Source organism: Salmo salar, chromosome ssa06 (genome assembly GCF_905237065.1).
Source record: "Salmo salar chromosome ssa06, Ssal_v3.1, whole genome shotgun sequence".
NCBI classification, from domain to species: domain Eukaryota; kingdom Metazoa; phylum Chordata; class Actinopteri; order Salmoniformes; family Salmonidae; genus Salmo; species Salmo salar.
In genome coordinates this window covers 69914737-69937195 of record NC_059447.1, presented here as the reverse complement: position 1 = coordinate 69937195, position 22459 = coordinate 69914737, and the positions used below count along the sequence as shown (strand labels likewise).

Below are 22459 nucleotides of genomic sequence, written 5' to 3'. Positions count from 1 at the left end.
ACAGTGCATTCTGAAAGTATTCAGACCCCTTGACTTTTTCCACATTTTGTTACGTTACAGCCTTTACACACACTACCCCATAATGACAAAGCAAAAACAGGTTTATAGAAATTAGCAAATGTATAACTTTTTAAAAACATGTATTGTAAGTATTCAGACCCTCACCTCAGTACTTTGCTGAAGCACCTTTTGCACCTTTCGTTACAGCCTTGAGTCTTCTTGGGTACACTAAAAATTAGGGGTACAAAAAGGGTTCTTCTATGATCCTAAAAGTTCCTTGAAGAACCTTAGGGTTCTTCCAAGAACCCAAAAGGAGGTGGGGTTCATTGAGGAACCAACTTAGTTGGTGGGGGTTCTTGCAGGAACCTAACTGCCCAACTGAAACATTTGAAGATGACAGGTGCAGGCACTTAACTGAGAAATTTTAAAATCTCCTCAATGTAAGGTAAGGCTTCTCCCATGAATTATCTAAATTGATATTGTTTTATGATCATACCATCTATCTTTTCATATTTGTACAAATGGCAGTGTTTAACACTGTCCATTTTCTAAAACAGAAAATGGACACAACTCAATGGATATCAATCAGAGGTAAGAGTATAAAGGCTATAGCTGCATTGGGTGCAGATGACTGAACTGCTCACTTTTGTGTGTGTCTGAGTCTGCAGGTATACAGACCAGGAGGCACACAAAGGTATTGGTATGTTTTGCAGAACACATGTATCATCTGCAGTTAATTTTGATTTCTATAAAACCAGATAGGACTTGGTCACCCTTATCTCTTCAATGGAAATCCCAGAGGCCTCTACATTATTTACAAGGTATTTGTATAAAAACTTTTCACTTTTGATAATGGTTATCTTTCCATTCACATTTACAAAAAAAACCAAGGTATGAATACTGCCATGTGCACACTTTAAAAAAGAATCTGTATAATGGAATTTTTTTGGATTCACACACTTCATCCTCCCTACAACTCTGATGAATATAACAGGAAACCTGTTCGATCACCGTGCACTGCAAAATCTTGCTATGGATACGGAGAACATCAACACAACATCATCACGCCAGAGGATCTACCCATTGGACTTGGGGCTCGGCTGGGCGTTTACCTCGGCTTTGGATTTTTAAATTCTGCTTTGCCTCTAAAATCTTAATAAACACTGACAACTGAAATATTGTGTTATTATTGCATATTATTATTAATACTAGGGGAAGGGGCAGTTCAAAAATGTACCCAAAAAGGTCCTTCAAAAGGTTATTTGAGAATTCATTAAAAGGGGTTCTTTTGAAGAACCATTTTAAAAGGGTTCTTTGAAGAACTTAGAGGTTCCCCCACAGTTTCAATTTGAAGAACCCCTAAAGGATACTCCAGGAACCTTTTATTTTTAGAGTGTATGATGCTACAAGCTTGGCACACCTGTATTTGGGGAGTTTCCCATTCTCCGCAGATCCGCTCAAGCTCTGTCAGGTTGGATGGGGAGCGTTGCTGAAAAACTATTTTCAGGTCTCTACAGAGATGTTCAATCGGGTTCAAGTCTGGACTCTGGCTGGGCTACTCAAGGACATTCAGAGACTTGTCCTGAAGCCACTCCTGCATTGTCTTGGCTGTGTGCTTAGGGTTGTTGTCCTGTTGAGGTCCTGAGCGCTCTGGAGCAGGTTTTCATCAAGGATCTCTCTGTACTTTGCTCCGGTCATCTTTCTTTCGATCTGGACTAGTATCCCAGACCCTGCCGCTGAACAATATCCCCACAGCATGATGCTGCCACCACCATGCTTCACTGTCGGGATGGTGCCAGGTTTCCTCCAGATGTGACGATTGGCATTCAGGCCTTTCCAAATCATGTCCAATCAATTTAATTTACCATAGGTGGACTCCAATCAAGTTGTAGCAACATCTCAAAGATGATCAATGGAAACAGGATATGCCTGAGCTCAATTTTGAGTCTCATAGCAAAGGGTCTGTATACTTGTGTAAATCGGGTATTAATGTTTTTATTTGTAATAAATCTACAAACATTTCTATACACCTGTTTTCACTTTGTAATTATGGGGTATTGTGTGTAGATTGATGAGGGGAAAAAATATTTTATCCATTTTAGAATACGGCTGTAAAGTAATAAAATGTGGGAAAAGTCAAGGGGTCTGAATACTTCCGGAAGGCTCTGTACTGAACAAAAGTATAAACGCAACATTCAATAATTTCAAATATTTTACTTAGTTACAGTTCATACGAGGAAATCAATTAATTGAAATAAATTCATTAAGCCCTAATCTATGGATTTCACGACAGGGAATACATATATACATCTGTTGGTCAGAAAACTAGTCAGACCATTTGCCTCATGCAGTGCGACACATTTCCTTTGCATAGAGTTGATCAGGCTCCCACTTCAATGGCTGTGCGAAGTTGCTGGATATTGGCGGGATCTGGAACACGCTGTCATACACGTAGATCCAGAGTATCCCAAACATGCTCAATGGGTGGCATGTCTTGTGAATATGCAGGCCAGGAATTGTGTACAGATCCTTGCGACATGGGGCTGTGCATTATCATGCTGAAACATGAGGTGATGGCAGCGGATGAATGGCATGACAATAGGCCTCTGGATCTCGTCACAGTATCTCTGTGCATTCAAACTGCCATCGATAAAATGCAATTGTGTTCGTTGTCCACAGCTTATGCAGGCCCATACCATAACCCCCCTGCCACCATGGGGCACTCGGTTCACAACGTTGACATCTGCAAACCGGTCACCCACATGACTTCATACACGTGATCTGCAGTTGTGAGGCCGGTTGGATGTACTGCCAAATTCTCTACAATGATGTTGGAGGCGGCTTATGATAGAGAAATGAACATTCAATTCTCTGGCAACAGCTCTGGTGGACATTCCTGCAGTCAGCATGCCAATTGCAAGCTCCCTCAAAACTTGAGACATCTGTGGCATTGTGTTGTGTGACAAAACTGCATATTTTAGCGTGGCATTTTATTGTCCCCAGCACAAGGTGCACCTGTGTAATGATCAGGTGGATGGATTATCTTCGCTAAGGAGAAATGCTCACTAACAGAGATGTAAACACATTTGTACATAACATTTGAGAGAAATAAGCTTTTTGTGTATTGAACATTTCTGGGTTCTTTAATTTCAGCTCATGAAACATGGACCCAACACTTTACATGTTGCGTTTACATTTTTGTTGAATGTAGTATAAGATAGTATAATCTAAACCGCTGTGAATATACTTTCCATAACCAAAAATATTGTTTCAGCTTTTTTAAGCTCGTGTACAAAACCAAAAGTAAAAGACACAAAAACAAAATTTAAGAACGGGAAGGATAGAAATAGTTCACATAGAACAACAGCTCTACCCCTTCTTGGACTTGCTTTCAAGTAGAATGATAGATCTATAACTCACATTTCTATGTGAATTTGGTCATCGCCCAAAAAGTTACATATTGCCACTTGACCAATAACAAAGTGAGTTCCAAAGCTCTGCCAATAACAGCTAGTTTTTGAGAAATAATTTTTGCTAAAAAGCTATTTTTGTCAATTTGAATGGAAATCTATTAATCTGTTACCCAGAAATAATTTAATATTGACATAAAAACGGCTGCTTTGGACCTTTAAATCATCTATTGACGATTGGGCCGTTTCGATTATGCTGAGCCGCAGGGCACCGGACAATGGCCTGTCACTTCATTTTCGCGAAAGCGGGGAGGGAGGAGCGCCATTCTCAAATCGAACAGTAATCTGTGCCGCTCGGTAATTTTGTCAACAAGGCAGCATGGTGCATCGTCCAGAAACATACATATTTTCCATAAAATAAATGTTTGAATTTTCTAACTATTTTTCATTGGGATGGCAGATAAATATTTTTTTATCCAAAGCGATCACTTTTGCATAGGAAAACCCAGAATCCTACTAATTACTACACGTGATTAATTACGTCACTTAGTTTCGAGCGGATTGCGCCATGGGCACATGGCTCACGCCCGGGAGGCAGCCCGGTTACAAATCCAATGAAATCTACTTTCTGCCGTTGCAAAACATGCCTACACGGCCGCGATTAATCAACCCCCTCATTGACTGAACGTATCAATCAACACTTAACAAAACCCACTTAAACCCTGTAATTTACATATGGTAATAATTATTACCATAATTATCATATTGATTAAAAACACAATTTAGTTTATGGCTCTTTGTGTGCTTTAGTGTCCTTTATGTACATACATGTTTGGATGTAAGATATATCATAGCGTTGTACCTAAAAAGGCACTTCATTACTGTATTACAAAATAAATCTAAAGACAACAGAAACAATAGGCAATGTTCTCCCTTTTCCTTTCTGCCTCACCTGCTTCAAAAGAATGTAGATTGACCCCGGTTTCCAGACTTTCTCTCCATTTCCATCCTGTAAAAGAGAATCTCCAAGATTCAAAGGGAGGGAGGGGAGGGATTTGGACACCAGGAGTCTCAATTTAGAGGGGTGGGGGGTTCTTGGGGTCAGCTGCCTTCCGAAGCACTAAACCCCCCTTCTGGAGACAACAACAGTCAGTCTGTCATCATCACTGTTAAAAGCAGAGGGGATTCCAAAGGAAGACTGGGAGAGAGGGCAGCAGAGAAGCACTGGTTCATAGGAAGGGGACAGAGATGGACAGAGGGGGAAAGGTGCAACACCTGCCTACAGTTTTTTTCTGAAGCACAGTGTGTGTCACAGGAGGTTGGTGGCACCTTAATTGGGGAGGACGGGCTTGTGGTCATGGCTGGAGCAGAATTAGTGGAATGGTATCAAATACATCAAACACATGGTTTCAATGTGTTTGATGCCATTCCATTGGCTCCTTTCCAGACATTATTATGAGCCGTCCTCCCCTCAGCAGCCTCCACTGTTGTGTGTGTACTGGATTAGGTGCTGCGCGGTCCTGCTGTGTGTCTACATGACTCATTGAGTATGCACTTTTTCTGTTTTTCAGAATTAATGCCATATGCTTGTTTAGTCAGCATTATGTACTGTTCATTAATAATAAATGTCTATCCAAATGATTGCATATATTCATTACCTTTCTCTAACTGTCTGCATTACCTCTGCATTGTATCTAGGCATTTTATCATGTAAAAACTACAAAGTCAGCATAAATCCATAACGACTGGATTATTCAATTTATTTGTAATATCTGTGTGTTTATCATCTTTAATGACTCGAAGGGTGGCACCAAACTGTAGCCAGTGTTTATTAGATAACAATACGCTGATAATAAACTGTGCTTGATCTCATTTGAGATTCAAGTGTACTGTATGTATGAGGTCGGTGTTGCACCTTTACATGCAACTGCAACAGAGTGGGGTAGATTTGAACTAATGACAATCAAGAGAGAACAAATATTTTATGTCAAATGTTTATCAAAGATATAGAACAGTGGGATGTGCTTGTGTCACTCAATCCTTTGTCCTCCTCTGGGATCTATGGTAGAGACTAAAGCATGTTCTACATTGTGAATTTGGCCGATTACAACTCCTATGGGGGATAATGTCCTCCTTTTAAACAGACTACCATTGGAATTCTGTCTGGGAGTTGTTATTGAGACGGAGGAAACATTTCAGTACGGTACATTTCTAGAGTGGAATGTCCGTTGGTCAAATCTCACCTGGTCGGGTTTGCTGGCTCATTCAGAGTGTTCCATGTGTCAAAGGCATTTCTACTGCATATAGTGCTCTTCGGAATAACATTACTGCATAGTTGCACTGCTTTCTCAAGTCATTTATGGTGTGCATTATTGTAGCTTTCAGCCCTCAGCGTGACTATAAAATATTTTTCTTTCTGTGTGATCATTTCCAAACTCTCCTGACCCATTTTCACTTTTACAGTTAAGACTTTCCCATAAGAGTTCTTGGTCCTCCAACTTCATCTTAGCAAATATGACAATGTGACCTTACATTCATGTCAAGGTATGCATCAGTGTTGCATTATATATGTGTATGTGTGCAGCAAAAATATCAATTGCATTAAAACTGATTCAAGCAAATTCATTCATAATGTGCTGTTTGTGTTTCAGTGATAACTCAGCAATTGTCTGACTGGTACCATTACCATAACAACAGCAGTGTAGCCACTGTGTAACTTTATAGTATAATAACATTGTTGTCCATTCTCTTTATTAAATTACAGTCATGTTGTGTCAAGTTGACTCTCAGACTTGGACTTTAAAAAAACAATAAAAAGAGCAGTTCAGTTAAGTTTTACTTTTATTTTTTTCCTTCACGACTACGTCATAGTTGTTACTGTTTTCCAAAAGTACATCCACAAATCCACAAAGTTATGTCAGTTACAGTAAGTATAACGTATGATAACACTTCAAAACTTAACACACTGAATAGTAAGTATCTTAGACTAAACTGAAGCAATTACTTGTTTCGTAATTTGCTTTCAAATATACTGTAAATGCTGCTAGTATATATACTATATATTTGTTATATTATTTCAATATAGTATTAATTTATGTTCTTTAGTCATTCCACAATATAGATTGCTGAACACAAACATGAATTGTTCCAAATAGCAATATGCATTAACTTAAAATAGCTGCACATTAATCATATAAAAATGTCACGTAAAATAATCATGAATACTTGACATGAAAAATATTGTCTTTTCACTTAAGAATGTGTACGTGAGTCTAAACAGCTTTTGCTGTAGTTGTGTACTGCTTGGTGAAGTTGTAATACAAAAGTATATCCATGTAACAAAAGGGAAAGTTAGGGAGGTCCAAGGTGTAAGAAACTAGTGCTAGTAACTGGTGCTTGAGGGCTGTTGCACATTGCTTTCTTTTTTCTTTCTTTCTCTCTTTCTCGCCTTCTTTTCTTTCTCACTCACACACAATGTGTAATTTCTCTTTCTATTAGGGTCAGATATTCCTTAATTAAGGTTCACAGAGTGACCACCACAAGACCACATGACATCTAAGGGATTTGAATATCAACACTTATCATCCCTTTGGGACTCTTTTTTTTAAATCATATTTTTATTCTCTCAATACTATACAACTTTGTCCTAATACCAAGAGCACATTTTCTTCTAATAACAAAGGTTACAATGAAAGTGAGAATGCCTTTTTGTACTGTTAAGGTCTGAGGCATTTAAGTGTCCACTTGTTGATTCACATCTTCTCCTCTGGTATACGATATCAATATCCAGACATTTGGCTACAGGGTGTCCCATAAGGATGTTTAAAAAGGGGTCTTCTTTTTATGACACATATTAAGGTGCTCTTAGCTCAGTTTAGCCACCCCAGCCCAGTAGGCTCCCTGCTAAAGACTGTAAAGCTCTCTGTTACTGTATTATTTTAGGGCAGGCTGCGTTAAAACCGTTGGCCACCAGGGGGCCCTGGCCACCTCTGGCCTCTGCCAGGTGGGGGATGATGAGGAGGAGAAGCTGGTCCATTGTGGTAGCTGTGTAAAAGGATAAAATCACACATTGGATTCTCGTGCTCTGCCACCAGGGTGTACACTCTGATAGCAGTGTGTACCCCCTCTCATCTCTTCCACTGCACTGGAGGGTCTCCCCCTTTCAGCTACTCACTGTGTTGATCACAAATCTCTTTCATGCACTATTTAAAACTGTGGGTCCAAAACTTTGAGCAGGGTTTAAGATTTACGAGGATTTATTCATGTTTCCTTAACCTTTTTTCCATTGTTATTCACCATTTGATGCTATTTGATTAACCGTACCATTGCTAAGCGCGAAGAAGAGGCATTAAATGTGATTCACATCAATTGAGAAAAAGAGTTTGGGAAATTAGAGGGCATAGGGAAGAAAGAGGAGACAAGCGGTATGTGTTATAACAGAGCTGTAGAGAAGGAGGGAGGGAGGAATGGAGTGAGTGGTTGATGTACATGTTAATAAACATCTTACCCTCTGGGGCCCCTGGGGTGGAAGTGGCGTGGGGGTCCGGGGGACATGCCTCTTCCTCTGGGGTGTGGGGGGTGCCCTCTAAAACCAGGGTGGCCCAGGGGGGAGGCGGAGGGGGGCCGTGTCTATGGTGGGAAGGGTTCAGTGATTTCAAGAGCAAGTTAAAAACACCAACTAACACCAAGGACATTATATGATTTGATTTATGATCGTTTATCAATAATGAACTGATGAGCACTCTTGATAACATTGTGGATGACAACTTATCTACTGAATGACTCGTATGTGGCTATACTGGTAGGCTTTACCTGTGCATTGGTGGGTAGGGGCCTCTCAGGTGCATGGGTGGGGGTGGAGGAGGACCCATGCCCATAGGTCCGCCTCTCCCTATAGGACCGCCCCTTCCCATAGGCCCGCCCCTCCCCATCGGACCTCCCCTCCCCATCAGACCGCCCCTCCCCATCAGACCGCCCCTCCCCATAGGCCCGGCCCTCCCCATCAGAGCGACCCTCCCTCCTCTCCTGCCCCTCATGTCTGGGTACGGCCGCATCCTCCCCATCCCTCTCCTGCAGGCATATAGAGGCATCATGGGAGAATGAGTCATTTGGTGTGAGTCAGACGCATTGGGGAAAAACAATAGAAATGTGAAAATGTATTCCAGAAATAGCATGTCATTCATTCAGCTCCCTGGCTTTGACACAACACTGATACCATCCCATGCATACAGAAGCATCAGTTCCTTACCTCATGGGTCCAAACCCATTCATGTCCCCACCCCGTCCTCTATCCCCCCTGCCTCGTCTGGGTGGGCCAAATCCTTTCATCATCAGGCCCCGCCCACCATGCATGCCTCCTCGACCAATCCGGAACCCCTGGCCACGCCCTTTGAACCCACCACGACCCCTGTAGAGATGAAGAAAGGGACATACTGTATTGTTACATTCTACATGGTAATGATGACTGATCAATAGCAGTCTGAGAAGATCTAGTCACATGACCGACCTGGATTTGTTTTCTGATATGGGCTCCTCAGATGCATCTTGGGAAGTTTCTGTGTTGTCCGTCACCTGCTCTGTATCTGCGTCCATCTGATAACACAAGGAAAGAAAGACATCATATGTAGTGGATTACAAAGCAATGATACCACAGTCTTCTTTGAAGGAAATTTGGTTACACTGTCTTAAACGCTGCTTCAAAGAGCTTTAAGACTGTCATAACATTGACATGACAGTTGTTATAACAGTTACAACAGCTGATGTTAACTTACGAGCATAATCACGACATGGCTAGCAGTACAGTATATCTAGGTTTGCGTAAAGTTCAGCATTTCAACCTGAGCTGGAAGCTTAGCCTTGAGCTGAGCCTATGACCCCTCCTCACACGGGATGTAATACACAGATGCCCCATACATTCTGGGTATGTTATACATTATACAACCTATCGTAATTTTGATATTGTGTGTAAATCGATCGTACAACAACGCTTTGGGGACGTCATCGCCTTTAAGCTGTCATGTAATCTACCGTCTGTTCAGAGTGACAGCCTTTTAACATGTTCAAATTAGGTCACATGTCAATAGGCCACACAAGCTTCTACACAATAGAGACCCTACAGGAGTCTCACACATTCCTAATTCAAATATTGTAGCTGAAGCGGTGGTTACAACACTGTTGTTGGGAGGAATAGAATTTCTAAAGGTTGGAAATAGAAAATACATGCTTGCTAAATACCTACCTCTTCATCATCTTAAAAATATTATTACCACAAAAATAACTACAAAGGAAATTTTACTGTATGGTACTAAACTGTATTTTTGTTGGGGTTTTAGTTTGACAGAACATGTGTTGGAATATGAAATATTTGAAGCAACACACAGACCACAAGAACGTCCTGTTTAATTATGTAAATGAACCTTTGAATCAGCCAAATAACAATATAAAAGAGGCAAAAAACAATGCGTGACACATTATTGTATATTTCTGTCTGCTAAGTCACATTTGAGAGTTATAACTAACAGATTTCAGTGAATGAAGAAATCACGATGACACTGGAGGAAGAAAAAAGGACAAACTGATTTTTTTCAGTACTAAAACTAAATAAATAAGTGAAAAGATAAATTAAGTGTTGCCTACAGCTACAAGGTAATCAAGCATGATGTGGACAAATGTCAGCTTCTCTCTTAGATCTGAAGATGGGGAGAGGCGGACTGATTAGCAACAGTACACAGTACAGCACAAGAGCATTCTGGGAAACGTCTGACATGATGAGTTGCCATGATCCATGTTCAGTATAGCAGAGAAACCCCCAATAATAAGACTTTGATTAAAGGTTATTAGATATCTAGATATCCATACTAAGGCTTGTGTTTATGGACTTTGGGGGAGTAAAGAGCTTGAAAGTTCCCTACTTCAGTCGTGATCCCTTTCAGTCAATGGCTGAAACCTAAACTTGGACATTCGTAGAGAGAGTGCCAGTTTATGGCTGGGCAGAGTTGTACATTGACTGACTGAGCATGCACAAACGAACACAGAGTGAGTGAATCCTAAGCCAATGAGAGCTTTAGGAGTTAGGCACGGTGGCTGCATGGAGTGAAGCTGGGGCCAAAGCTGGCGGTCGTGAGAGATTATTTATAGTGCCAAGGCCTGGGCCTATTGTAAAATGTAGCACCTGCACCCTTGCAAGGCTGGAGTGGGGGAAAGGCATGAGTGGGGGATGGGGTAGGCTATGGGGCAGAAGACAGGGGTCACACACACACACACACACACACCACAACACAGCTGATGGACAATCCACATGCCTGGAGCTCCAGAACAGCCTGCACCAACATACAGTGAGGAATCTCACTACTGCATTGTGGGGTGACATTTTAGAATCTACCTCAAGGAGGCAAGATGAAAGATATGGGGTCTTTCTGTCCAGAGGCTTGTGATACACTGTGGCAATTGTGGGAGAAATAAAGCTGATAATCATGGAGTTTCTGATTTATTTGTGTGGAAATTCATCCCAATATTTTATACATTTTTCATGAATCTGTTAATCTATCTTGCAAACACAAATGATATCCAGCTATCAAAATTACAGTTGAGTTATCATCAGTTATTCAGCACCATCTCATTTGGAGAGCGCCCAGCTTAAATTACACACATACACACATAATATATATATATATTAAAATGCATTCTTAAGATACTATAAGAAGGTTGTATATCAATTTAACTTCTCGTTATGGACACCTAGGGAAACAACATTTGTCAAAGGCAACTCCTTCAATTCAATACTAGCAGTTCAATTATTATAATTCATTACCCCTCAAAATAACTGCCACGGGTCAATAAACATGGTGTTATTTCCAACAATAGCCTACATAACTGGTTGTCATTGTTTACATGCAATAGCTGACATTGCCTAGGAGGCTATGTCCTGACAAACGTCATGGAAATATACTAAACATAGCTGCAGCTGATTACAAATGCCATTACCTACACCGACAACCATCAAGACTGTGACCATGAGAATCTAATATTAAGCGAAGGTTTATGTTTTATTTTTGCTTCCTACTGAAAAATGTATATAGCCTTTATTTATTTATTTATTTTAAATAGTGCACAATGTTCCTTCTGCACGACTTCACAAAATCAAAAAGCACAGTAGCATCATCTGTGGAAAGCTCACATCACTTGGTGCTTTGGTGAGGATATAAACAGGGAAATATCCTCCATTTATCAACAAAAGCTGATTAAAAAGTCGGCTACCTTTCTCATGTCTATAATCGTTCAGTCGATAAGGTTGTCTGAATCACAGTTATAACGAAACAGATAGGTGCAGTGGTTGTTCAAATCTGGATGGAAATATTAGATAAATACTGAGGTCTGGAATTAATAAATAGAATGATGTTGCTGTAAAATATACAGAAGCAATGGCTTACCTTACTGGTTGTGAAGACTATTGAGGTCCAGAAATACAACTAAATAGAGATACTTACTCTAAATAAAAAGAAAATATAAAAAGATTTGCAAAAAAAAATGTTACAAATATTATTATCTATACCCTGTCCCTATATTTCGATTTGAAATGGCGTCATCAGTTGAACCGATTACATCTAAGGCTCAGATTTTTTGGCAAGAATACGTTGTAGCGAGAGTCACGCCCACAGGAAATAGAGTCGCTTTCTGATTGGCTAAACCCACTGTTCTTGTAATACCCGCTTTGGAATTTGCATCTTGTTATTGGTAGAGGAAACATTTATATTTCCAACCAATGTTTGGTGAAATGTACAGAAAGCTAAGACTAAAGATTAGATATACACTGAGTATAACAAACATTAGGAACACCTTCTTAACATTGAATTGCACCCCCCCCCCCTTTTGTCCTCAGAGCAGACTCAATTCGTTGGGGCATGGACTCTACAAGGTGTCGAAAGCGTTCCACAGGGATGCTAGCCCATGTTGTCTCCAATGCTTCCCAGTTGTGTCAAGTTGGCTGGATGGCGGACCATTGTTGATACACACAGGAAACTATTGAGCATGAAAAACTCAGCAGCGTTGCAGTTCTTGACACAAAACACTTGACACTTACATTTTGTGTCTTGCCCCTTCACCCTCTGAATGGCACACATACACAATCCATGTCTCAATTGTCTCAAGGCTTAAAAAGCCTTATTTAACCTGTATCCCCCCATTCATCTACACTGACTGAAGTGGATTTATCAAGTGACATCAATAAGTGATCATAACTTTCAGCTGGATTCACCTGTTCCATTTATGTCATGGAAAGAGCAGGTGTTCTTAATGTTTTGTATCGTCAGTGTATGTCATGCAGACTTATGTTTTGCCTGTGTCATTTGACGAAAACATTGCAAATATATAGGACAACATTGGCATAATACTAACCTCAAATATATGTTTGAAACCTCTCCATAGTATGTGAAGATGATGGACATCACAGAGTTAAAAGAAAATAACATTAATCTGGCCACAAACATACATTTTGTTTATAATTATTGTTTAATTCATGTCAATAATGTAAAACAAGAATAGCCTATTCACATACAAGAAAATTACATGGTCAAATCAAGTCCCCACAGAATAACAATTATTTACATCAGATGGGGGGCAGAACAATTCTAAATACAATATGAGAAATTAAGTTATCATCCACAATGCAACAATATCAAAATTAACAAACCAAAAATAGTTTTCCAAACACTAAAGGTTTGACAATGGTCTACACCTAATACCAAATAGTTTGGCCCCGTTACGCATCATTTAAAACGTGGCCATCTTTTAGCACATCATTACGCGTGGTTGAGGATGTCCGAAAGTTCATTTATATACTCAATGGTGTATTTGAGAGTTTGAATTTTGGTCAGAGGCTGTCCCCTTTTACTGTAATCTGGAGGCAAGTAGTCGCGGAGCTGGTGCAAAGCTTCTGCTAGGCTCCTCATTCGCATCTTCTCCCTCTCGCTCGCCTTCATGCGTCTCTTGGTCGACATCTTCGGTTTGGTTTGTTTCAACGTTGCGCACGGGGTTGGGCTGTGTCCTGTTAAGCCATAGGATACATTTCCGAAGCTCTGATGCCCAGTTGAGCTTGATGACATCTCGGGCGAAGAGCACATTGAATCGAATGATGATTCTGGTGATGTGGATTCAAGAGAATCATGCCCGTTTACAAAAGCCCTTTCCTGCGTCTTCCAATCCCATTCAGAGAGCATTTTTGAGGTAACAACTTCAATGTCACAATCCATGTTAGCAATATCCTCAGACACGCTCTCCATACTGTGACCTCGATGATAGGCTATTCGGGCAGCTCCGTGGAGAGCAAATTCTGAAAAGCGGTTTGGGAAACCGTTTTATATGGACGCAGCTCTCTGTGGTTTATGAGTTCACAGCTGAAGCGAAAGTTCAAAGAAAACTCAAGTGCTAAAATGTGACTTTCCCGAAGGACGTCGTTCGTTGTCACCAAGGTGCCAATAAGGTGAAATAGACTGATAATGTGTAACAGAATGAAAAATAATTAGATTTTCTTTTGTGGGAAATAGCTCTTTAGATGGCACGACAACAATTATCAGTTTGATGTGATCTCTCTAATGAAGGAATGAAAGGAGATTGTTACATCTGGGCTTTTCACACCTCATTAACAGGATGGGCAACGTGTGTCTAGGTGTACTCCAAAATCTAGAAGATAAACAGACAAATACTTTTTTTATACTGAACAAAAATATAAAGGCAACATGTCAAGTGTTGGTCCCATGTTTCATGAGCTGAAATAAAAGATCCCAGATTTTTTCCAAATGCACAAAAGGCTTATTTCCCTAAAATTCTGTGCACACATTTGTTTCAATCCCTTTTAGTGAACATTTCTCCTTTGCCAAAATAATCCATCCACTTGACAGGTGTGGCATATCAAGAAACTGATTAAACAGCATGATCATTACACAGGTGCACCTTGTGCTGGGGACAACAAAAGGCCACTCTAAAATGTGCAGTTTTGTCACATAACACAATGCCACAGATGTCTCAAGTTTTGAGGAAGCGTGCAATTGGCATGCTGACTGCAGGAATGTCCACTCGAGCTGTTGCCAGAGAATGTTAATTTCTCTACCAAAAGCCGCCTCCAGCATTGTTTTAGAGAATTTGGCAGTATGTCCAACTGCCCTCACAACCACATGTAACCACGCCAGCCCAGGACCTCCTTCACCTGCAGGAGCGTTTGAGACCAGCCACCCAGACAGCTGATGAAACTTCTGGAGTATTTCTGTCTATATAATAGAGCCCCTTTCTGGAGTACTTATTCTGATTGGCTGGGCCTGGCTCCCAAGTGGGTGGGCCTATGCCCAGTCATTTGAAATCCATAGATTAGGGCCTAATGAATTTATTTAAATTGACTGATTTCCTTATATGAACTGTAACTCAGTAAAATCGTAGAAATTGTTGCATGTTGCGTTTACATTTTTGTTAAGTATATAATGGTGCTAATGTTGTGTCTGTGTGAGGTAGACAATGACAGATAGAAAGTGAAACCTGAAAGAAATATCATTTTTACGCAACGTGAAGCTAAATCTGCAGAGAATAACTAAGTAAATGTTTAGAAATTACTTATATTTGTCCATTAGGAGGAAGTATTATCAACAAATTAGCCTAGCCAATAAAGTCATGCTGTCTGAAATCGATGCATGCCAATACGCACGAGCAAGGAGGATGCAGCTGTCATCGGGGCTGGGTAGGACACACTAACCTGGCAGCTCTTTCATGTCTGAATAGGTGTGTAACGGCTCACTAATGATCAAGGGGGAGCAAAACTGGCCAGGTCATAAAACCGCGCTCTACTGCTGGTGGGTCACTGACGGGCGAGAACCTTTGCGCCCTTCTGCCTGCTATAGGAAGCAACACGTCGGGAAGTTTATGTGGTTATTAGGACGGTGATGCTACTTTCATTCGCTTACAAAAGCTCGACTTTTGCGCAAACGAACATATAAAAGTTATTGTACCTTTATTTGGTAAATGATTGTCTCTTCCATTTGGAGAGCCTTGTTGTCCAAACTCTGTTTTACATTTTGCGCATTTGCATCAGTACCTTAGTAGTCCAATCATTACATGAGAGCTGTGGGATATTCAAAATAAATACAGAAAAACATTGAGAAACGTTGAAAAGTATAGGGTTTTATCAAAATAAAACATTATCACAGAACATATGAGCATTTCTACATACCCTCTCCCTAACTGCTTGAGTAAAATATTTCTCCATCCCCTACTGTAAGTCCATTAAAGATTTAGCAGCAGAAAACTACAATTGTGTACATAGAAGACAAAAGGAAAGGCCAATATCAAAGGTTAAAAATACACTTTCTGAACAAACTAGATAACATTTTGCTAGAATACTATTAAATAATAATATTAGGAAATTGTATTTCTTTTTTTCTGTCCTAACACCTCTGGTATATCACATCACTCATTTCAGGAACTTCAGCTTCACCCTCTCTGCCAATGGCAGTGGGCTCTTGCTGCAAATCACTGAGTCATCACCATCAGACATAGTCACTGGGGAAACGGGGCTTGGAATGAACACAATGTCATCATCAACTCTAATTGGAGGAACATCCTGGCACTTCCCTATGGTAGACACAGAGCTGCCTATTATTGGTTGTTCACCCATACTGGCAGACACAGCTCTAGGCCTGAGGGGCTGGGCGGTCACGGTGTCCCAGGCTGCCTTTGTAGAGGTGCTGGGTTTGGAGGTGGGTTTCAGTGAGTAGTCCGTGAGGTATTGGCACCTGGGCCTGCTTTTGGGTTTGACTTTGGCCCTGCTCTGCCCTCCTCCCCGACACTGGTTCTCTGTGTCACTGTCCTCACTCGATGAACACACACTGGCACACACACTCTTCTTGGTTTCTTGATGTGACTTCATGTTCCTGTCACCCTGACCAGGCTGTGTGTTGCTAGGTTCAGAGTGGCTCCTTTGTGGCAGAGCGGAAGATGATGATATGGCCTTCTTTACGAATCTGTACTTCTGTGGAGGCTTTGGTTCACCGGCACCATGTTGTTTAGCCCCTTGTGTTTGTGTTGCTGTGACTGGGCTTGTTTGTGTTGAGGTAAATGGGCCTGTTTGTGTTGAGTTCAATGAGATAGGTTTTGAGCTGCGATGAGCAGGTTGAGGCTTATGGGGCAATGCAATGCTCTGGTCCTTATCAACAAGTGTGTCTTTCTTGCCACACACCAGCGGCTGTTCTGATGGCTTGGAATCATTGCTGCTTTTAATGGCTATCAGTGCCATTGGCTTGGGGCCGCTGTTGTTATTATCAATTAAATCCAGGGGTGCTGCTGACTGGGAGTTTACGTGTATGGTGGTGACATCATCATTGTCCGCCATGTTCACAGACTTGCAGGTATTTCTCATTAGGACCCTGTCCCTCAGCGAACACTCTGCATAACATGGCCCTGGTACGGCTTCCGCTGCTCTGAGATCAGTAGAGGGGCCCAGTTTTGTGATCCTTTCTTCGACACTATCATTTGTGGTTTGGAGTGACTTGGGGTCAGTGGCAGTGCAAGCACCAGCAGCCTGCGGGGGTGGGGAGGACGTGAATGACTGAGACTCCCAGTCGATGTCACTCAGGTGAAGAGCATCCATTACCATGGAAACAGACGGAGAGGAGGCCACTGCTTCTGGAATCTTCCCAGAGGAAGTGAAAGACAGAGGTGACATCACTTCCTGTATCTGAGCTCCAAGACGTACTTCTAAGCGGGGATGGTGTTTACCAGGATCCAGATGCTTTTTTGGAGACTCTGACTCTGGACCCTCCAGGACCAACACTGAGTTGTTACTTGGTGTAATGGTTGTAATGGTCAGTGCTTCTGCCGCGGCAGAGGGTTGTTGGGTGTTGTTGTCAGCAGTGGAACTGTGCAAAGACATCTTGGCCAGGAGGTCAGAAACATCACAGTGATCCGAAGGCTTGTCTTTCTTACCCTTTGGTTTCTTCTCTGAAAATAAAATACATAAAATATAAGAGACAAAATCGCTAGATACACCATAACAGTGTCTCCTCAAGTCCAAGTACCCTTGGTTGGAGCTACCCAGTCTACTGTGGGAACCCCTGCTCAACAGCTCTGAGCTACAGGGGGAGCCAGCCCCAACCTGTCTAAAGTGACAGCAGCTCCTGTGTGACAGACCTCTGGTGCATCAAAGCCTTGATGTGAGGGAGCGGAGCTGCCATACTCTGCATGTCCAGGTGTCAGAGGCCCTATAAGAGAGACTCTGAAAAACATCGCAAACCTCCAGGCGCCTTTGATCCACACCCTGTCTGAGCTAAGTAGTGAGCAGTCGTTGGGCCTGTTAAGTTTAGGGGCGTCCCGTTTCTCCCCAAGGATAAATTGAATACGGTTTTAAAAACTAGGTATAATTTAAGTCAATAAAGTATATCAATATGTTATTGTCAGTCAATATCATATCAGAATGTCAATCATTTGAAATGAATTAACATTCATTGAATTTTCATATCAATAACATAAGGTTATTTAATCTGAATTAAATGTAAGCAGAATACATTATGTTCTCCAGCCATAATATGTTGACCTTACTCTTGGTCTTGTTCTCAGCCTTCTCCCTGAGGTACCGCTCCACCACGTGTGGGTAGGCCAGGCGGAACAGAGCCTCTTCCTCCACCGTCCTCACCTCGTCCTGGCTGTCCTCAGGGTGGTCCTCAGAAAACACATAGTGATCTGCAGGGAGGATATCATGGAGGAAACAAAATGACCATTTTTTTACTGACGAAAAATATGATGTGAAACATTTCAAACATTACAATTTGATCCACTCTTTTGTGTAATATGTATCGTCTGCTGAATCACCATACAGATGCCAACCCCACCCCCCTCAAAATAATAATAATACAGATTTGGGGATGGTATTTCAATAGTTAGCTCAGGCCCATAGAGGACTGAAATATCAGATGAGGTTGTTAGTGTGTGTGTGTGTGTGTGTGTGTGTGGGGGGGGGGGACTTTGATATGACAGTTTTCCCAGCCCGGGAGGAAGCCATTTTAGCACCTGATGGTGTTGTGCTGTTCTGTCACCTCTACCCCCCTCTGAACCCCACCTCACAACAAGTCACTAACAGACAACACGGAGACAGGCAGAGAAGGCCAGGTTTAAAGAGACTCTGCATAGGTCAACACAGACTGTCACCCCAATCCTTACTGGCGCAACTCTGATGTCATAACAGGAATACAGTTCCTCAAGCAGGTACATGGTGATAAGAGGTTTGGAAAACTGTGATTTCAGTTGGCTTGGAGAGTACAATACAAAAAACACGAGAACTATCATAGAACAATAACAATGGGGGCAATGCTGATAATATAAAGAGAAGGAACATCTGCAATGACCCCTCATTCATAAACATAACCTTTTTTGAAAATGGAAGGCTTCATAGGAAGGACTGTTTCAATTGTTCAAACTGACCTGGCTTACTCCAGATGATTTCAAAGCTGGCGATTGCATTCCTTACTCTTGGCTTCCATATACTGTTAACAGGGAGGATTTTAAAATATAATTTAATATGTAATATTGTGTAACATTTATAGCCACAGTGAGTAACTTCCATTTTTACAGTCAGATAAGTCCATTGGAGTGTGAATGGGACCGTACCGTAGAGGTTTTATCAGAGATGACGTCGCTCTTCCATGTTTTCTGTTCATCAGCTCAGTGTACGTCATCAGGACCAGAACCTTCTCACTGGTATAGTGCTTAGGCCACTCCATCTTATTGTACGCAAAGTTCTGGATCACAGAACACCAAAAAATATATTACAAGTTATTTGACTAACAGATAAATTAGGTAATACATGATTTATTAATTGCATCTGTTAAGAATGATCACTTATTTTAATCAAAGTACATTTTTGAATGACTACCTGCATTAATAGCATGTTCGGTTTCCTCCATTTGAAATTGTGGACAGGCTTGTCTTTGTCTACCAGAAATTCATTTATGATCTGAAATGCAAAATGTCCATACAGGAATTGACATCCTTATCTTGGCTTGTATACTTTACCCATGATATTACACAGATTCAGTAACTTAAGATAATAACTGTATTTACTTTACCTCTGTAAAAGGGAATTTATCACTTGCCAGTGTTTTCCTGAAAACAAATCAACACCATATTCAGATATATAAAGGAACAAGAAATGTTTGTTCCCCCTTTCAATTAAAATCAATAAGCAATATTGTAATCTATAAATGTGTATATTATAGGAATGAGTGAATTTGGTGCAAACAGGGTCTCACTTCCTGATGCTGGCATCTGTTGAAGAGGCCTGTCGTGTCTGCTCACAGCGGTGCCAGTGACAAGGACACTGGTAGTCATAGTCTTGAGGCTCACAGAAGTGCTTGCTGTCACACAACACACAGCCACTGCGCTCGTGAGCCTTGGCTGACCCTGAGAGAGAAGGAGAAAGAGATAAAAGAGTATGATGAGAAAGAGAGAGAGAGAATGAAGAGAGTGTGATAGAGAAGAACATAACATAGTGGTAGTAGCTTGTTAGTTAGGAGATGGTTAGTAACAGAAAAAGGAGTGACAGATAAAATCAGAGGTCAATTCAGGGTGACTGGACTGATAGGCTACAGCCCCAGATAATCATAGCAGATACCTTTGATCAACCATACAGAGACATTTAATACTGATCTCGACTAAGTACACTAACTTTACTTTGGCGCTAGAATCCTGAAGACGTAATAGCAAACTAAAGCGTCTCACATGTAAGTGCCTTCATCATCACAGTATTTTAGTTGGTCTTGATCAGCCACATGCGAGTCGCGTCATCCCAGGAAACCCCTCCCCTCCCCTCCCCACCCTCCTGATTTAAACTTCTTATCAGGACGAGGGGCTAAAGTGAGTTTGACGGAGGGCCAAAGTAACTCACCAGGATGGCGACACAAATGGCAGTGAGGGACCTTCTTTAGGATCCACTCTGGCGCAACCACGCCCTCCTCCCTCCACTGGCTGAATCTGTCATGGAAGAGGAGACGGTACAGGATAGGCATAGACTGTTATATCATATACATGTTTGCATAAGACCTCATCATCACCATTCTGTATTGTTGCCTCATATAAAACATTTGATCTCAAATCCAAAATGCTAAAGTTTTGAGCCAAAATAAAAGTTATAGCTTCACTGTCCAAATAAATACATATGGGAGTGTACATGTTTGCGTAAGACCTAGTTAAAACTACTGGATTACAGACTGTTTATGTTTCTCTATTTGTCTCGCCACTTTTTAATCAGTGTGCTGGAGGGTGAAAGAAAAAGGAATGTTTTATATTTTTAGTTTCTTACCTTTGTAAAAGTGTTTGTCCTTTCAATGTCTGTATGAGTTTTAGAGCTTGCTCTTTCCCAACTCCTGGTATACCCTTGTGGTAAGAAAACAAAACATGTCATAGTAACAAAAACAAAAAAGAAATTCTGTATATATGCGTGTTTTCACCCCTAGAAGCCGATCTAGACATTAGCAGTCCCCCTCCCCTATACCTTAGGAATGTAATCACAGCCCAGAAGGATGGCCAGACCCACGAGTGTCTCCCTGGCTAGCTGCAGCTCTGTCTCCACCCTAGAAGTCCTGTAACAATCCACCTGTGGATCCTATAACAGCAGGAATGATACAGCAGGGATTCTTTTCTTGAGCATTCAGAAAACAGAATCCTTCAAGTACAGCATTTAGAGATTGGATGAATCCACTAGAGGTTCATTAACTAAATCATAATTTTGAATACTTCTCTCTTCAGTGTCACACCCCTTACAAATGAGATGTAACATACCTAATTTAAATAAACAAATGCATTACCTTGGTGTTCATGTTGAAGTTTCTGTAGACGGTCCGCGCTCCGTAAAGAAAAGTGTCCCCATCGTTGGTGATGCAGCCGTCCACCAGGCCCTGGGCATCCAGAAAGGCACACATGGCCTCGGCCTCCCCTGCCGCTGTCACCCAGGGGACACCCAGACAGTCCAGCATCTCTGCACACTGGAGGGAAGAGAGAGATGGGTAGTGGGTACACACAGATTATCTCTTAAAAACACACACACATAATACTTACTTATGCCTCTCTACAAATGTTGTATGGATACGAAGCTACACACACAGCCACTCAGAAAGACACACACAGCTTTAATTCAATGAGGGTGATGCATGCCACGACTTCTCAACAACCGGATCTGACTGATGCACATAATCCCAGCCACCCACCTCTCTCAGCACAGCATTGAAGCGACCCCTGTTGGTGGTTTTTGTAGTTTGTTTTTTAGGGGCTGACTTGTCGAACCCCCCGAATCTCATGTCTTTCCTCTTGCTCATGGTCTCTGCTTTGAGTTTGGGGGCCTCTCCCTCCATGACAAAAACTAGCTTTACCCCCATCAGTGTGAGAGAGGAAACTCTGAAAAACAGATTCCTGAAAGAGAGTAATAATATCCATAATTCTCATTCCAGTGAGTTGTTGTTCCTCTGCATAAAAGGGATTTCATTTTGAAACAGCAGACCATTAGTAAGTCGCCCGATTGATGTATCGTGCACATATATAGTGCAAATTAGTAATAAGGTCGGCTGTTTCAGGTACATAATGTGAAATAGGATCCGGAGGGAAATGCCTATGACTCAGTGCCAGAGTTGAATAAAAAAACATGTGCATTTGGCAATCTCTGCACATATTACCGGAGGTGAGGTTTGGTGACTTTCCCCATCATTGCTTGGACGTGCTGGGCCTCGCAGACCCACAAGCTAAGGTCCACGGCCAGAGTCATTCCGGTGAGGCTGTACAACGGCACCGACTCCCGAACCGGCCCCAGAATGGACCACAGGTCGTGCACACCCATCGCGCAAATCGTTGTTTACCTTTTTATAAGTAAAAAAAGTATCAATGTGCAGTATTTCACAAGAAAGGCACTTTGTTGATCACTTTGTTTTTGAATTTAGCAGCGCTTCCTGCTAAAACAAACACGCTTCCGAATCCAACCTCCTTACTTCCGGTGATAGTGTCAGCGAATGAACACGGGAGACGACATCGAT

General features: G+C 41.5%; 3 protein-coding genes across 3 annotated transcripts; all 3 read right to left on the bottom strand.

Annotated features, from left to right (window-relative positions):
- Window positions 1-6233: 6233 nt before the first annotated feature.
- si:ch211-51e12.7 (collagen alpha-1(III) chain) lies at window positions 6234-12060 on the bottom strand. Its single transcript, XM_014205646.2, has 6 exons — window positions 11840-12060; window positions 8917-9002; window positions 8659-8817; window positions 8223-8480; window positions 7918-8039; window positions 6234-7454 (listed from the first exon to the last, which is right to left on the bottom strand). The coding sequence occupies exons 2-6, from the start codon at window positions 9000-9002 to the stop codon at window positions 7336-7338; spliced, it is 744 nt and encodes a 247-aa protein (XP_014061121.2). The 5' UTR covers window positions 11840-12060; the 3' UTR covers window positions 6234-7335.
- An 853-nt stretch (window positions 12061-12913) lies between these two features.
- Window positions 12914-14094, bottom strand: msgn1 (mesogenin 1). The gene has a single exon (XM_014205700.2). The coding sequence runs from the start codon at window positions 13685-13687 to the stop codon at window positions 13208-13210; it is 480 nt and encodes a 159-aa protein (XP_014061175.1). The 5' UTR covers window positions 13688-14094; the 3' UTR covers window positions 12914-13207.
- Window positions 14095-15552: 1458 nt separating this feature from the next.
- Window positions 15553-22413, bottom strand: gen1 (GEN1 Holliday junction 5' flap endonuclease). Its single transcript, XM_014205650.2, has 13 exons — window positions 22106-22413; window positions 21644-21845; window positions 21245-21421; window positions 20932-21042; window positions 20740-20813; window positions 20326-20411; window positions 19691-19841; window positions 19508-19544; window positions 19315-19395; window positions 19050-19180; window positions 18864-18925; window positions 17985-18125; window positions 15553-17387 (listed from the first exon to the last, which is right to left on the bottom strand). Exons 1-13 carry the CDS (start codon window positions 22264-22266, stop codon window positions 15862-15864), a joined length of 2940 nt encoding a protein of 979 aa, XP_014061125.1. The 5' UTR covers window positions 22267-22413; the 3' UTR covers window positions 15553-15861.
- Window positions 22414-22459: the final 46 nt, after the last annotated feature.

What these genes read in the sequence shown, in the direction of transcription:
- si:ch211-51e12.7 (XM_014205646.2), bottom strand. Translation starts at nt 9,002, where the DNA reads ATGGACGCAGATACAGAGCAGGTGACGGACAACACAGAAACTTCCCAA. An exon ending in CCCTACCCACCAATGCACAG is followed by an intron (nt 8,040 to 8,222) that starts GTAAAGCCTACC and finishes TTCCCACCATAG; the next exon opens with ACACGGCCCCCCTCCGCCTC. An exon ending in CACCCCAGGGGCCCCAGAGG is followed by an intron (nt 7,455 to 7,917) that starts GTAAGATGTTTA and finishes CCTTTTACACAG; the next exon opens with CTACCACAATGGACCAGCTT.
- gen1 (XM_014205650.2), bottom strand. Translation starts at nt 22,266, where the DNA reads ATGGGTGTGCACGACCTGTGGTCCATTCTGGGGCCGGTTCGGGAGTCG. An exon ending in GGACAAACACTTTTACAAAG is followed by an intron (nt 20,412 to 20,739) that starts GTAAGAAACTAA and finishes CTTCCATGACAG; the next exon opens with ATTCAGCCAGTGGAGGGAGG. An exon ending in ATAAATTCCCTTTTACAGAG is followed by an intron (nt 19,396 to 19,507) that starts GTAAAGTAAATA and finishes TTTGCATTTCAG; the next exon opens with ATCATAAATGAATTTCTGGT.
- msgn1 (XM_014205700.2), bottom strand. Translation starts at nt 13,687, where the DNA reads ATGGAGAGCGTGTCTGAGGATATTGCTAACATGGATTGTGACATTGAA.